The following is a 15,752-nucleotide window of genomic DNA, read 5'->3' as shown; positions in this document are numbered from 1 at the left end:
TGCTCCGTGGCACTAAGAGTTCCAGCAGAAGATGTGTACACCAATCTTCTCACTGTTCTGGCCTTCACGCATGCTTTCATAATGTCCAATAAACCATTGATTGTTGGTTTTATCATTTCATTCTGCAAAAAAAATGCCCCAATCAAATTCATAATTGTTATGCTTTTATTTATTACAGTTAACATAATTTTAAAAAGTAATAGTTTAAGAAGAATAATTTAATAAATAAGAGGAGGAAATTAAATTACCTCAGGGTCCTTGGTTTCAAGATTGAAAGGTGTAGCCACATGGAAAACTCCAATGCAGCCATTGATGGCATTGTCGAAGCTTCCCTCCTGGGTAAGGTCTGCCTTCCACAGAGTCAAGTGTGTGTCGGCGTTAGGCAAATCTAGCAAATGCTCTACTTTCTTCATGTTATCTATAAAACAACACAATTTATATTTAATAATCAAAATATTTTTTAATAATGAAAAAGCAAGCAAAGGCTTGATAAAAAGAAGTAACACGACTCCCAGGGGAGTCTCAAAATCAGACAAAAGTTTTGTCTTTCAAAAACATCTCCTGCACCCATTTGGTACCTCCCATACTTCAAAATAAATTTTCTAGCTTTTTAATATAATCCCTTTGATTTTAAACATAGAAGCTAGTTGATGGAATTATTTTGATTCTAAATGTAAGGTCAATTTACATTACCTTTTAAATTTATTTTTTTTTTTAAGCCACCCTTATTATTATGGAGGTTTCCTACGCATGAGGTGATTTCTTTAATGCAATTGCAAGGTTCTAAAAACCAAACTGATCAATAAATTGGTTAAAACAGTAATACAAAAGTTAATACTACCTCCGGTCCTTAATATAAGACATCGATTGACTTTTATTTTGATCTTAAATATAAGACCTCAATCCACTTTGTTTCTAATATTTATGCATTTTTTTAAGGTAATCATTCTAATAATAGTAGTTCTATCTAATATATTTAATTAGTAAGAATTTTAGAAAAGGCAACACTTATTTATTACAAATAACTAATTTAACTCATTTTTTAATCACCTTAAATTAGTCAATTAGCTTTTATAATTAGGACTGAGGTAGTAGTTTAAATTGGGACCAATCTGAGATGAAGCCAATTATAACTAAAATAATATTTAAATAAAAAGCATTATTCCACAAGTCACACATAATCCAATAAAAAAAATTATTAAAGTACTATAAATTTGATGGACTGTTTTTTTTTTTTTTTAAACTCAACAACATCATTTCAATTTCGATAAGAAAAGAAATAAATACGTAAAATCCAACTCAATCAATCAGATCAAACTCTTGCCCAGACTGGCCAAGAGACTTTCACTAGTTTGTCTAATTAGCTGACCTGAGTCGGGCTCTAATACCATGTACAAATGATTAAGTGAGTATCAGACTCTTGTGTGTGTCTGTGTGTGTGTGTGTGTTTAGGATGGAAGGAAGTAACACAATATGTTCAAGAAAATATGTAAATAGAAATCTGCTAATGAAATCCTTCATAGAAGTGAAAGTTGTGGGGATACAACAGAACCAGGGTCACGCACGGCGGCTCGAACAGTATAGCCACGTTGGAGTAGTCTCATGACAAGCCAGGAACCGATGAAGCCAGCAGCCCCAGTGACACAAACGGTCTTTGGGACTACTGAATCAGAATCCATAACAATGTGTTGTTCTTCTGCGTGATCACAAAACGAAGAGTTGCAAAAAGAGAGGATGAACAACACGAAGGGCTGCCAATCAGCTACAGTGGTGTTATTATACGAAGAAGTAAAGAGATTTTAGGTAGGTGAAGACGAGAGAACTCGTGTAGGTGTAGGCTAAGAGTAACATTAATAATAATGATGATTTGGGTTTGGATTTAGTGTTAATCATCATGTGATCAACCTAACAGTTTGTAAATTTGTTAGGTGGGTTCTGACTAGCAGCTCTCTATCTCGTTAATTTCTTGTTTAGTCGCCACACTTTTTAATTAATTGCTGACTGCATTTTCATCTCTATCCCCTAGCTATGATAAATACTCCTTTAATATAACAACCACTTAATTAGTTCGGGTGACTGAAGAAATTCAAATAAATTATTTAGTTTTAACAAATGTGATAGTTAGAACTAATTAAAATCAACCCTCTAACTAGTTTCCCAACCATGACAGGAGAAATGCATGTATATCTATAAGTGTATGCATGCGCACTTCATTCAGTCTTAAATATGAAAGCTAATAGAAGAATCAGTTTTAATCCCAAATATAAAACTCTAAGGGCTTTTTTGGTATCAAGGAAATGGAGAGGAGGAAAAAATTTAATGAGCTCGATTAAAAAAAAAATTTTAAAAAGTAGGGTTTTAAAATTTAATAAAGAAAAGATGTAATATAAAAGAGTAAGAATTAATTAAAAGCTTTTAACCTCACTTTTCGATTTTTTAAATCAAGCTCATTAAAATTTCTCTCCCCTACCCTCCCTTTCATTTTCCTCGTATCAAACAAACCCTAATTTGTTTTGTCTCCTAAGGTACAATTGTTTCCTAAACTATCTTTTAATACATATAAGTATGCGTCTATCAAGGGTTAGTTTTCAATGCAAATCACTAAAATAAGAATTTAAAAAAAATCAACACATATATTATATTAACAAATAACTAGTTTTCTTAATTTATATAAATTAGCTATTGAACTCATATATTTAGGATTGGAAATAATATATATATATATATTAACAATTATATTTTGTGGAGCGATTTCTTGGCTCCAAACTCACAGGAGCCTGCCTATATGTTGCGGTTTTATAAGGCCACAAAAGCAGGACCAGATCAAGACTCTTTAAAGAGACAAGTTCACCCTGAGCGGGACAGTTAAAAATCCTAATGTTAAGATTGTTAGTTACTTGCTTGGTGCGCTAGCCAATCAGCAACAATGTGTTGCTTTTCATGATCAATGGTGACTTACTATATCCAATAATTGTGTACATAATAAGTTCCCTAATCTTGATGTGATGGAGGAGATAATGGTCCTAAGCATGTTCATTCTAAATAAGAGTGATGGATTTCATGAAGTTGTCGTAGACATTGACTTTGTAAACTTTTCCTGCCGGAAAAGTGGAATACCTTCTTCATGTACAGTCAAAATTTCAACTTCAATGCAAGAGTGAAATACTAGGGGTATTTCAGCTTTAAATTTTCCATGTTCACAGTACGCTGCTCCATTTTGAAATGATAATATCACGGGTTGTGGGTCTGAAGATGCGAGCTAAAAAGACCTGCCACCAAAGAGTTAGCTTTTAGCTAGCCCGAACTCGTCGGTTTTTGTGGGTTGGGTTCATTCTGTTATAAGTTATATTTCTACTAACTACTTCATCAATATTTAAATGGACCAATCACTACCAAATGATATCCATTCAAAATTATTATCTCTCTCCATTCTTATTCCCCAGTGTCAATGCCGATCATGACTTCCAGCTTCATGTCATAACTATACTTTGACCTATGATGAAAGAAATGTCAACTTCAAGAGTGACTGCGTCTAAGTAGAGCTTTTTATTTGCATTTGGCTTTCTACATGTTCCAACAAGTGTGAGTAAAAAGCTTATGGCAAGATATTTTCCTAGGATTTGAACTTGCCGCTTAATTTTTTGCATTTCAAATAATAATCCAATCCCACAGCAGAGAAAAGAGAAGAAAATGGTAGTAATTTGTGGGCGATTGATCAATCCGAGCCAAATTTCTTCTGGCTTTAGGACAAATCTTTAAACATATATGAAGGACAGAGTCTGGTGAATTGCAACCAGAAGTCCAGAATCTTTGGCATGTGCCGCTCCCTTCAATGTTGGAGAATGTGAACTACGTTTGATTTCTTTTTTTTTTTTTTGGTGCAATAAGTGGGCAATTTCCAGACCAGATTGCAGTTTCACCAAGCTGCTTTTCAAAAGAAACGAAATCTACCGTACTTAATACTCTTCTTATCCTTAATATAAGACCTATTTAACTAATTTGATTAGATTAAGGAAGTTAGGTAAATTAGTTCATTATAAAAAATATAACATATTTTTTCTAAAACACCGTAATCATCTTTCTTAATATCCTTCATCTCACTTGCTTGATTATGATTAAGGGGCATTCATATGGGTAATTTAGAAAAAATTGATAAATATGACAAATGAATATCATATTTAGTACTAAAATTAACTTAACAATTAGATTTATATTAAGGACTAGAAGACTATAATACTAATTGACTAATTTATGAATATTAAAAAAAAATTATTTTAAAATATTTATTTATTATTTGTTTTCAAACTAGTTTACCTCACTTATATATTATAATGATATACATAAATATTTTAGAAAAACATATAACATATATTATAATAAGTAATTTAATCTTTTTAAATTAGTCAATTAACTCTTATATTTATGACCACAAGTACTATATGATTTTTTACTGGTTTGATGAGCTGATCGGGTTCACTTTTTGACCAATTTCATAAAATTCTAAATCAATTCCCGTAAGCTTGTAATGTTGAAAATAAGCTTAGAATATATAAAATTATACAAAATTTTATTCAAATTATTATAAAATTGACCCTATACTTTACATACGCCAAAATGAAGATCTTTCAATTACTCACTTCCTTTTTTATTTATAAGTCATTTTAAACTAATTTATATTAATTAAGTTGGTTAAAATCAATCAGTGTATTGTTTGTTCTTTTATAATCATTTAAAAATATCCACATGACACCAAGAATATTATTAAGAAATTAATTATATCATACATTTTGTAAAATAATTTATAAATAAAATATTATTTTTTAAAATATAACTTATGAAAAAATGAAGAGGGTATTCTTTAATAAAATTAATAAACATATTAAACATTTTTTCCTCCAAAAATTCATGTTAAAAAAGAAAAAAAAAAAAAAAAATCATGGAGGCCGTATTCAGATCGGAAGTCAGAACTCAGGAGAAAGTAACCTTCGCTGATCGTATCCGTTATACGGTATAAAATATAAACAAAACCCCAAACTAACACTAAGCTTCTAACCAAAAGCCTTGTATGGAAGATCAGAGTGGTGAAGGAGGACCCGGAGAAGAAGACGACGAAGTTGAGAATCCCGAAGGGGATTGACAGTTGTTGTTCCTACCACTTAAAGGAATTTGTGTGATATAGGGAAGAATATGGGTAAAAATAAGGGTAAGGGTCTTCTCTCCTTTCGATCCTCAAGCTTACGCCGTCGCCCAAAGAAGGCGGCTGATCATCGGCCACCACCATCGCCGCCGCAGCAGCAGACAATCGGGACTTTGGGCTCACCTGGTGGGGGTGGTGGTGGGGCGTTGGTAAAGACCAAGAAGAAGGCCGGCGTCGCGAGGTTGTGGATGAGGTTTGATCGGTCGGGTCAATCGGAGCTCGTTGAGTTGGATAAGAACGCAATTATCAGAGTCGCGGCGATTCCGGCCAGGGATTTGAGAATTTTGGGCCCTCTCTTCTCTCACTCCTCCAATATTCTTGGTAATGAATTTGGATCGTATTGTGTTTTTCCTTCTTACCTATCAACTGTTTTGTGTATGGCTTTCTGAGTGTCACTGCTTTCCAGAAAATTTTGTTTATTTTTTGCGATTGTTTATAAAAGGTTTGTGCGGTATCTCAAGCTGAATTTCTTGAGCACTTGGTGAAAAGACGAGATTGCAGTTTGAACGTGGCGGGGAAATAATGCATAATTTGTATGCGAGTTTGTTTTGATCTTAAAGTTTGGGCTGAGGTCCACTTTCTGGACACTCTAGCACCGTAATAACCTATATCAGTACAGTTGATACTATTCAGTACTCACTATCTTTGTTTCAGCTCTTAAGCAGAATATGGTTATAACCAGGTCTTTATATTACTAATCTATTCTATTTATAACTTATAAGTCACTTTCAAGGTGTTTCACTAGAAACAAGGAAAACCTTAAAACTTATTGACTCTGTCTAAAAATTTAATAAGTTTCTAACTTTGTCCCTATGAAGTCATACATGCTTTGAGAATAAAATAACACGCACCAGCATTTAGTGAGGGGTAATAGGGGAAAGTGGTGATAAAAAATTAATGGCATGCCTTGTTATTATTTTCTTCTATCTTTGCCTTATAAGTGGGACGGGATTGATATTCCTCTATTTTCATGTTGCAATATATGCTTCTCACAGCCAGGGAGAAAGCAATGGTAGTCAATTTGGAGTTTATAAAGGCTATAGTCACGGCCGAAGAAGTCCTTGTTCTTGATCCTCTTTCCCATGAGGTTCTTCCATTTGTTGAACAACTAAGGCAACAACTTCCGTATAAAACCCAGCCAAAACTTCATGGCCATGCAGAAGAACAAGAAAATGAACTGCTTGTTTCAACTGGCAGACAATGGTTACCTGTGCCAGAGCCCGCAGATGGTTTGCAAGCTGAGCTTCCGTTTGAGTTTCAAGTTTTAGAGATTGCTTTAGAAGTTGTCTGTACATATCTGGACTCAAATGTGGCAGACCTTGAGAAAGGTGCATACCCTGTATTGGATGAATTGGCTAGAAATGTTAGCACCAAGAATCTTGAACATGTGCGAAGTTTGAAAAGCAACCTTACACGTTTGCTGGCACGTGTGCAAAAGGTACGCTGCTGCATTAAGCATTATGTAATATATTCATTTTCTGGTGGTTATTGTCCCTCTGGTAAGGACTACTTTCTCCGTGGGGCTGCAGTAAGTGACCAAGGATAGCTTTGGGGGAAAAAAGTATTTTAAAATATGTAAGTGGGATTAAAATTCTTACAAGTCTGATCCTTTTTTTGGGGGGGGTTTCTGTTTCTTGAATTGGAATGGGCATTAACGATGGCCTCTACTTGCTTCTTTTATTGGAAGGTTGATATCAGATCAACCTTCTGCATGCTGTATTGGTTGAAAATTTCAAGAATGGAGTTTAATCCTCAATCTTACTGATGATTATATGCATTCAACAATGTGGTCCTAAAACAAAGAAAAGAACAATATATCTCCTTCCCCTCTAATTTATTGATTTCTGTTTATGAGCTGTTCAGAAGTCATTGCTTTCTTAAACACAAATTCTTGCAGCTAATTAATAATATGTATCATTTGATGATGCATGCAATCATATTGGAGTTAACATCATATTTAGCAATGTGTATGATCATTTTTCTTCAGGTGCGGGATGAAATTGAACATCTTCTAGATGACAACCACGATATGGCACAGTTGTATTTGACTAGGAAGTGGTTGCAGAATCAGCAATCTGAGGTTCTCTTGGGAGCCACTGCCTCAAATGCCTTTGCTACTGCAGCTCTTGTTCCTCACCATGGCTCTAATAGAAGTGGAAGTCTTATCACTAGCAACGTGGTGGATGATTCTGATGTTGAGGATCTGGAGATGTTGCTTGAGGCATATTTTATGCAGTTGGATGGAACACGGAACAAGATATTATCAGTAAGTTTTTTTATGACGATCATTGTGGTTATTGCCCCCTTTATTTGCCAGGTTGGCTGCTATTACAAGTTGTTGTGTCTGCACTCAATGTGGACCGATGATTTCGGCTGTGGGATCCACTGAATTGTGTGCTTGTTTTCTATATAATAATAGATAGATAAGAGTTATTGAAGGGGTTAACAGGTAGTTAGGATGGTTGATTACTGTCTATAAAAAGGAATAAAGAGTCATTGTAATCACTGCGTTTGGTCTAATGGAATAGTAGGGTTTCTTTTCTTTCTTTTCCCCTCCTCCTCTGTATCTCTCCTATTGCTCTCTCTCTCTATAAGCCCGGGGGTGTTCCATGGAGCCTGGCTTTGGATACTACTGCTATGGTATTTAGCTGGGAAAGAGAGGGAAGAGAGAGAGACAGAGGCAGGGAGGAGGAGAGGAAATGAGAGAAAAGAAACTCAATTCTATTCCATTAGTCCAAATGCACTGATTATGATGACCCTATATTCTCTTTTATATATAGACAATAATCAACTATCCATCAGGACTACCTGTTAACCCCTCTAGCTAACTTTATTTATCTGTTACATAAAATTGTTTAGATTATGCTGATCTTTTTCTGGCCCAAGGGAGGAAGTAGGCAAGAAGTAGTCTATGTGTCATTGAACCAAATGATGAGTTAGGTGATGGATACTGAATTGTCACAAGTGCTGCCTAATTTGAATTTAAGTAGTCATCACTCATAGGAAGCGTTTCTGTAAGGACTAAGGAAAACTTCATTTTTTTCCCCTTTCCTTTTAGCTTCCTTAGTAAAAGCACAACATGTATGAAAAATTATTTGAAAGAGTTGATGATGTGTTAAGATGTAAAAAATGTTAAACTGGTTTATTTTGTTTTTATCAGTAAAGTTGTGGTAAGTATTTAAAAAGTTGTTACTAGATTTTGCCTTTACTTGTATTAGTTAATTGTGATGGAATTGACTCTCATTCTTTTTTTAATAAAGGAATTTGACCCTCATTTTATTCTTACTCCATGGCTATGGGTTTGCAGGTGAGGGAGTATATTGACGACACAGAGGACTATGTTAACATCCAACTTGACAGCCATCGAAATGAACTTATTCAGCTTCAGCTGACACTGACCATTGCATCATTTGCCATTGCTTTTGAGACTTTGATTGCTGGCATGTTTGGTATGAACATCCCTTGTACATTATACCAGACTCACGGAGTTTTCTGGCCATTTGTTGGGGGCATTACTGCAGCTAGCATATTGCTTTTTTTCATTGTTTATGGATATGCAAGATGGAAAAAGTTGCTTGGTTCTTAAGTTTGTTACCAGGTATAAATATCTTGGTAAAACTTGGGTTATTACAGGTTCACTTCCAATGATGCTCGTTCTTGTCCAAGAAGGATCGTTCCCCTGCTTAGATGAATAAAATAATTAGCAAGCTTTGGAAAACCTACAAAGAAAGAAGATTGATCCAGTGCTGGCTATTCTTAATGAAATTTATTCTAATGTTTGGATACGGGATTAATTGCATCAATTGTGCATGATGGAGTTTAGGCTAGGATGACTTTGTTTTACGTTCAGAATGCAGCTTCTGGAGTGAATTGAGAATGAACATTATTGGCAGATTATTTCACTTAAGAGCTCAAGGAAGCAAAAAATTATTACTTGCTTATGTGCAAATCTTTCAAGTAGAAGTTGCATAATCACCATGATTATTTATCGAAGTTGCCTCTTTGAAACATTGTGCTTCTGAGCTAGTTTGTTCTATTTTGAACTTAACATGCACGGCACATTGGCAGTGGCACATTATGGAAGCCATCCATTCCAAAGTTATTTTCCTTAAGCATACGTTGTCTGGTATCAACGTGTAATATGTATGCTGGTTGTTTATGCAAATAATATACTATGTAGCATTCAATAAGCTATTGATGCGTACTCTCATCTGAAAGAGGTGCAAATGATAGCACCATAGCATTGTGGGCGTGATGTTCTTGATAAAATAGTAACAAAGACAATATATGCTTTTGCTTTCATATTTGTTGTGTTCAGTTTGCTGTAAGAGAGTGACCAGTCTCATGTTAGCTGGAACTGTGAATATCTATGATGCATTATCTTCATACTCATTGAAGCATAAAGTGGAGCTATTATTGAGTACTGTAGATTGCCAGGACTAATTAATTTGGAAATATGAACTTTATGATTTTGGGTTGCAGACTTTCTACTTGAGGCAGAAAGACTGAAGCAAATTGAATTGAACCGCTGGCATCAGTGGCCTGAATTTCAACATCGTCTCTTAGCTTTTGTTGTTAGGCTTGTTGACTTTTTTTCTTTCTTTTTTTTTTTTTTTTTGGGGGGGGGGGTGTTCAGAGAGACAGTCCTTTGAAACAGCTGAAAGTCCATAAAAACAAAACAAACCAGTGAAAGAGAATGCATCAACTTGGAAGATCTTTTTCAGTTCCTGAACAAGTCCGTCAAAGTTCCCTCTTGCAGAGAGGTTGTTTTTGTTCTTGCCCTGTTAGACTTTAATTACGGACATGAAATTATTTGTTTATGCTTTTATCCAATCAACAAGGTTCTTCAGATTCTTGTTTGAGCTGCCACCATCTTTGACATTGTCAATGACTTTTTCCTTTAGTTCTGAAGCCCTTGCTCTTAAACCCTCATCATTGAGCAGTTGCTTTATCTTAAATGTTATTTCTTCTTGACTGATAATCCCATTGTCTCGGTTAAGCCTTAACCCAACCTTCCAGATATCACAAATGTAGGTTTCGTTCAGAAATTGGTCAGCGAAGTAAGGCCAAGACAAGAAAGGCACTCCATTGATGACACCTTCAATGGTAGAATTCCAACCACAGTGGCTCAAGAAACAAGCAATTGAAGGATGCGTTAGAACTTTTTGCTGAGGAGCCCAACCAACTACCTTCCCATGAGAACATAATCTATCCTCAAATTCTTTTAGGAAGGCATTGACTGCCCCATTGTTGATATCAGATCTTACGACCCATAGAAATGGCTTGTTTGAGAGTTCAAGTCCTAGTGCTAGTTCCTGCAATTGGAGGAGATCAAAGATGGTGAAACTTCCAAATGCAACATAAATGACCGACTTATCTGGTTGTTGATCAAGCCAGTTTAAACAAGTTGAGTCTTCTCGCCAAAATGATCCTGCCAAATGATCAACATGGTTGCTCTTGCTTGCTTGGAGTGGACCTATAGGAAGAATATTTGGAGCATAAGCAAATGCTGAAGGCTCAAGTTCATGAGCTGAGTTGCAGATCGCCCACTCTGCAATTTCTGCAGCGTTGTTTCTCATCATACAGTTGAACACAAGTTTTTGTGCATTCAAGCCAGCACCCATTTGTGCCCAAGGAAAATGTTTTGTTCTCATAGCAGGCATATTTGGCGCCAAATGAATAATTTGATCTTTTGTTGGTGTTCCTGCAATAGAGATTAGATTACTTGTCATGATTATATATACACAATATATGCAAATATACTAGAAAGTTGAAGCTATTAAGTATTGATCCTATACTTGTGTATAGGTTAATTGTGATCAAACTCGATTCTTTGTATAGTTCAGTTGTAATACGTGCGACATACTTTATTCAAATTCTTATGAACAATTTCTATTCAAATTCTAGCTTATTTGGAGTAGCTTTTGTAAAAGTGACTTTTATAGTTACTGATTTTTGTAAATTAAAGTTGTCTTCTGTCTTGTCTCCAAAAAAAAAAAAAAAAAAGATGGTCAGTTATCTTCTCTTTCTTCTTTCTCACATTGTCTTCTTTAAAATTGTCTCTCTCTATGTTGTCCATTGACATCATGTAAGGACAAATAAGACAAGTACAGAGGGGAAGCAACGTGACACGCACTGGAAACAACAAAAATTACCTTCCCCATAAACATGGCTTCTGCTAGTAACTGATTTTTCTGCATTTTCTTTCACAAATGGAAATGATGATTAAAAACATGATGAGTATTTAGTCTTACATACATCAGAAATGATCAAACTACTTAAAGTTCAACAACTTTACTCCAACCATGCACTTAAAATAGTTTTAAGAGAAGAACTATAAGTAGTTTGATCATTTCTGATGTATGTAAGACTAAATACTCATCATGTTTTTAATCATCATTTCCATTTGTGAAAGAAAATGCAGAAAAAAGGGGAGAAAAACGAAGTTAAGCACAAAGGTCTCACCATCATCATCAATAATTCCATCATCAAGCAGTTTTGGAATGCTGAAACACAAGGCCAAGACCGCAGCTGATGTAGACAAGAACGTAGCACGATGGATTCCCATCTTCTCTGCAACTTCAAGTGCCCATCCCATGGCAGCATCTGCAACTACGCAACTAATCTTTTCATTCTCTGATTTTTCACTTATCTCTTGGATCAGCTGTTCAAGCTTCATTGGCATAACTTGCCAGATTGACTCGATTAATATCTCCCAACGATTCCTGTCCTCCTCTTGTTCTATCCCATCTGGGATTGAGACCATTTGAATCTGATCACTTCCCACTTGTTCTTTATCTTCATTTCTTGTTGCCTCAGCTTCCATGATTTGCTTGTTGATGAAATCTGTGTTCACAAATGTGATTTTGATGTCATGTTTGGCCAGTTCATGTGAAAGATCCATAAGAGGATTCACATGGCCTTGTGCTGGAAAAGGCAAAACCAAAACATGTGCTCTACTCATCGTTTGATTATCCTGGATTCTGAAATTTCATGGGAAAAATTTCCAGGGATTATGAGAGGTAAATACTTCCCAGTGTTATCAAAACTTGATATTTTCTTTTATTAAAAATGGAATCATATTATTTTGGGATGTGATGTGGATGTTTAATGATGAATACCAGTAATTACAGTTTCCTCACAGATGCTCCAATTCCGTAAAACGTGATTGGAAACATTTGGATGTGGAATTAGCTCCAATTATATAAAACCTTATTGGAAACATTTAGACGTGGAATTAGATTTCTTATGTGAAAATCCTTCAATATAATCTATTTTATGTACGATGAATCGTGATCATAAGTAGATCCATTTTAGTTTCTCAAGGATATTTTGTAATAAATAGAAAAATTCATTTTAATAAAAATATAGATATATATTACTCCCTCCTATATCCTTGTTATAAAAGTTAAATAACTAATTTGGAAATCTTAACAAAATTAATTAAGTTAGAAGTTAGTTGTTTGTAACAAATGTATACTATGTTGATTTTCCTAAATACCCTTTCTTTTTTTTTTTTTTTGATTGAAGCGGGCATCTATTACAAACTAAGCAACTGAACTGTCAAGAGTAGACATTATTCCTATCCAACTGTAAGAAGCCTTTAGCCGTTTCCGGGGGCGTGTTCAGCACAAGGAAGTCGACCAACATTCCCCTAGCCTCCGTAGCCATGCTATCTGCCACAGTGTTTGCTTCACGGTCACAACAGGATATGTCAACCACCCACCTAAATACCCTTTCTAATAATATATTATAATTACCTTTTGATAAAAGTCTTCTTACTATATGCATTTAATAGGGATACTTCAGGCGAAAATTATAAATTTTGTTGGCGGGAATGGTTTTCTGAAGAGTACAAGAAGGGATGAAGAACAAAGTGGTGCACGATATCTTCAAGGTGTGAACAACACTTTCTTTTAGGCTTAATTCGCCCCCATCTATTCCTGTCTTATAGATTGCAAGTTGGAATGGCTGGCGAATTTCCTTTAAAATATAATGAAGACCCTTGAATATGGATTATACTTCCAAGACTCAAGCGAAGACAACAATGATTTTTAGAAAGTGATAATTTGACTCTATCTCTGCATGTACTTAAAGACAAAGGCAATGGGTTTGATCTTTGTGCTTGTGTTGTCTTGTGTCTAAATAAAGTGATGGTAAAAGGTTTATATAGATCATGAAATAATGCTTTGAAGAGATACTTTTTGAAATAATACCTTATTAATGAAAAGTCACAATTATATGTTGGTTCATAAGCCAACATAATTTAAATGAATAAAATGCATTTAATATGTAGAGTCTTTTAGTATTGTAACTTCCTACATGACCCTTCATATAAATATATTAATTTATATGAAGACACATCCCCTCATATAAATACATTAATTTATATGAGAACAAAACCCTTCAAATGAATTTATTAATTTATATAAAGACGTAACCCCTCATATAACTTTATTAATTTATTAAATTTACATAAGAACATGACTTTTGAAAAACACATCTCTTCATTTTAAAAATATTCCAACAAATTTAGGATACAAAATGGATTGAAGTTTTATATTTAATACCAAAATAAATTATCTATCTTCTATATGTAAGATTGGAGGTAGCATTTCAATATGTTTTTGTCATAAGATTTGAAACTTTTTATTAATAAATATTTTAAGTGATTTCTGTAGCAGGGATATTATAGCCATTCCATCGAACCAAACACAAATAAAATAACCAATGCTCATACTTTTCCCGATGCATCAAATAAAATTATTTCTATAAAAATATTTGGGAAACCAGAGGCGGCCTAGAGTGACTAAGACCAAAAAATATTGCCGAAATGTTTCACTTCAGAACTAGGAAGCATAAAAACAGCTGCTAATGTGAAAATCTTTCATGTAGGAGTTGAATAATCTATTGTAGTGCATCAAATTTCACTCTCTGAAACACTGTGACTCTAATCTATTTAGTTCTGTCATGAACTTACATGTATCTAAGAACTGGAATTCATAGCCTTAGGTTAATTCGATAAAAGCACCTCAAAACAACCACAAAGAATGAAAAGAAAACTAGGATATTGTTGAAGAAAATCCATTAACTTAAAAGAAATTTTGACACCCGCAACAAGTTCATTAGAGCCCCTTCTTGTAATGATATACCAGTACAAGTATTTTAGATGCTAACAAGTACATTGTTTTGTATCTATTATGTACCAAAAGTTAGGAAGAATTTAATTTCTATACCTTTACTTAATAAGTTTGGGTGCAAGTCTATACTTTTACTTAATTTTGCAAAGACATACAGATGCCAGTTGGATAAGTTACTCATAGGATCATGCTTCTACAAGTAGATGGGTCTTTATTTTAGGTGGAGGTGCTATTTCTTGGGGATCTAAGAAACAAATTTGTATTGCAGACTCTACTTGTTACTTGGAATTCCTATATGACCTAAGCTAATAGCACTAATATCTATCCATTGTAATAGTCAGTCTACTCTTTCAAGGGCTTATAGCCAAGTTTATAATGGGAAATCACGACATATTGGATTGAGACATATTTCTGTGAAGAATCTGATTATGAATGGAGTAATTTTCATAAGTTATATAAAATCTTAATTGAATATTGTAGATCCTTCGACGAAAGGTTTAGCAAGAGAAATGATGTTGAAAATATCAAAGGGGATAGGATTGAAGCTTTATAAATCTTGATCATTGATAGTGGAAACCTAACTCACACTTGACCATCATATCAATTCTTGGGTTCAATGATGAAAGTACACTATTAGAGTGATTGCAAGTACTTGATATGTTTATACATCCCAAGGTTGAAAAGTACTTGGCAACCATGAGGTTTAAAAGGGAAAGGTTGACCTTTAATTTGGCATAGATTTATAAGCATATATTTGCTGGAGCATTAATCATGGTGGTGCTCTTGATAGAGTTTACCTATATGAGAGTGAAGTGAGGCCGCTTCTAGTAGTCTAAGAACTTGACTCTGAAAACTCTTCATGAAAAGGGTACGGACACAAGGCCATAAACATGTCATTTTAAGTGACATACAGTGATTTAAGATCCCATACATGAGTCATGCACACCTATTCAAGTAGGATAATTGGTTCAAAGCTTAGTCTACCATATTATTTCGGATGGCTGAAACCATGTCTTAGGTAAAGATTCAAATCCTTAAGATACCTTTACTGAAAACATGAGATTTTTGAAGTGACAAGAGTTAGGGTTCATTTTAAAAATAGTGGGGGATTGTTGGAATATTTTTAAAATGAAGAGATGTATTTTTAAAAAATCATATTCTTATATAAATTTATTAAATTAACAAATTTATATGAGGGGTTATATCTTCATATAAATTAATAAATTTATTTGAAGGGTTATGTTCTCATATAAATTAATATATTTATATGAGGGGTTGTGTCTTCATATAAATTAATATATTTATATGAAGGGTTACGTAGGAAGTTAAAACACCAAAAAACCCTATATATCAAATACATTGTATCTATTTAAATTATGTTAGTTCATGAACCAACATATGGTTGTAACTTTTTA

General features: G+C 34.2%; 3 protein-coding genes across 4 annotated transcripts; 1 reads left to right on the top strand and 2 right to left on the bottom strand.

Moving 5' to 3' along the window:
• Window positions 1-5: 5 nt before the first annotated feature.
• Window positions 6-1,816, bottom strand: LOC114756138 (bifunctional dihydroflavonol 4-reductase/flavanone 4-reductase-like; the record flags this gene model as incomplete). The annotated part of the gene is made up of 3 exons (XM_028945054.1): window positions 1,553-1,816; window positions 249-418; window positions 6-122 (listed from the first exon to the last, which is right to left on the bottom strand). Coding segments are annotated over exons 1-3 (414 nt in total), but the record flags the coding sequence as incomplete, so codon positions are not given.
• Window positions 1,817-5,050: 3,234 nt separating this feature from the next.
• Window positions 5,051-9,201, top strand: LOC114756140 (magnesium transporter MRS2-4-like). Of its 2 annotated transcripts, XM_028945057.1 has the most exons (5): window positions 5,051-5,518; window positions 6,193-6,635; window positions 7,185-7,463; window positions 8,505-8,646; window positions 8,831-9,201. In XM_028945057.1, exons 1-5 carry the CDS (start codon window positions 5,188-5,190, stop codon window positions 8,890-8,892), a joined length of 1,257 nt encoding a protein of 418 aa, XP_028800890.1. In that variant the 5' UTR covers window positions 5,051-5,187; the 3' UTR covers window positions 8,893-9,201. The 2 variants fall into 2 exon arrangements, with proteins under 2 accessions (XP_028800890.1, XP_028800889.1); XM_028945056.1 differs by having other exon boundaries at window positions 8,505-9,190.
• A 42-nt stretch (window positions 9,202-9,243) lies between these two features.
• LOC114756139 (UDP-glycosyltransferase 83A1-like) lies at window positions 9,244-12,161 on the bottom strand. The gene is made up of 2 exons (XM_028945055.1): window positions 11,663-12,161; window positions 9,244-10,901 (listed from the first exon to the last, which is right to left on the bottom strand). Exons 1-2 carry the CDS (start codon window positions 12,159-12,161, stop codon window positions 10,015-10,017), a joined length of 1,386 nt encoding a protein of 461 aa, XP_028800888.1. The 3' UTR covers window positions 9,244-10,014.
• Between the last annotated feature and the right edge of the window lie 3,591 nt (window positions 12,162-15,752).

This window comes from Neltuma alba, unplaced genomic scaffold, assembly GCF_004799145.2.
Source record: "Neltuma alba isolate B1F8T4 unplaced genomic scaffold, ASM479914v2 tig00010373_pilon, whole genome shotgun sequence".
Taxonomy (NCBI): Eukaryota; Viridiplantae; Streptophyta; class Magnoliopsida; order Fabales; family Fabaceae; genus Neltuma; species Neltuma alba.
The sequence above is the reverse complement of the archived record's forward strand: the minus strand, read 5'-3'. Positions and strand labels throughout refer to the sequence as shown.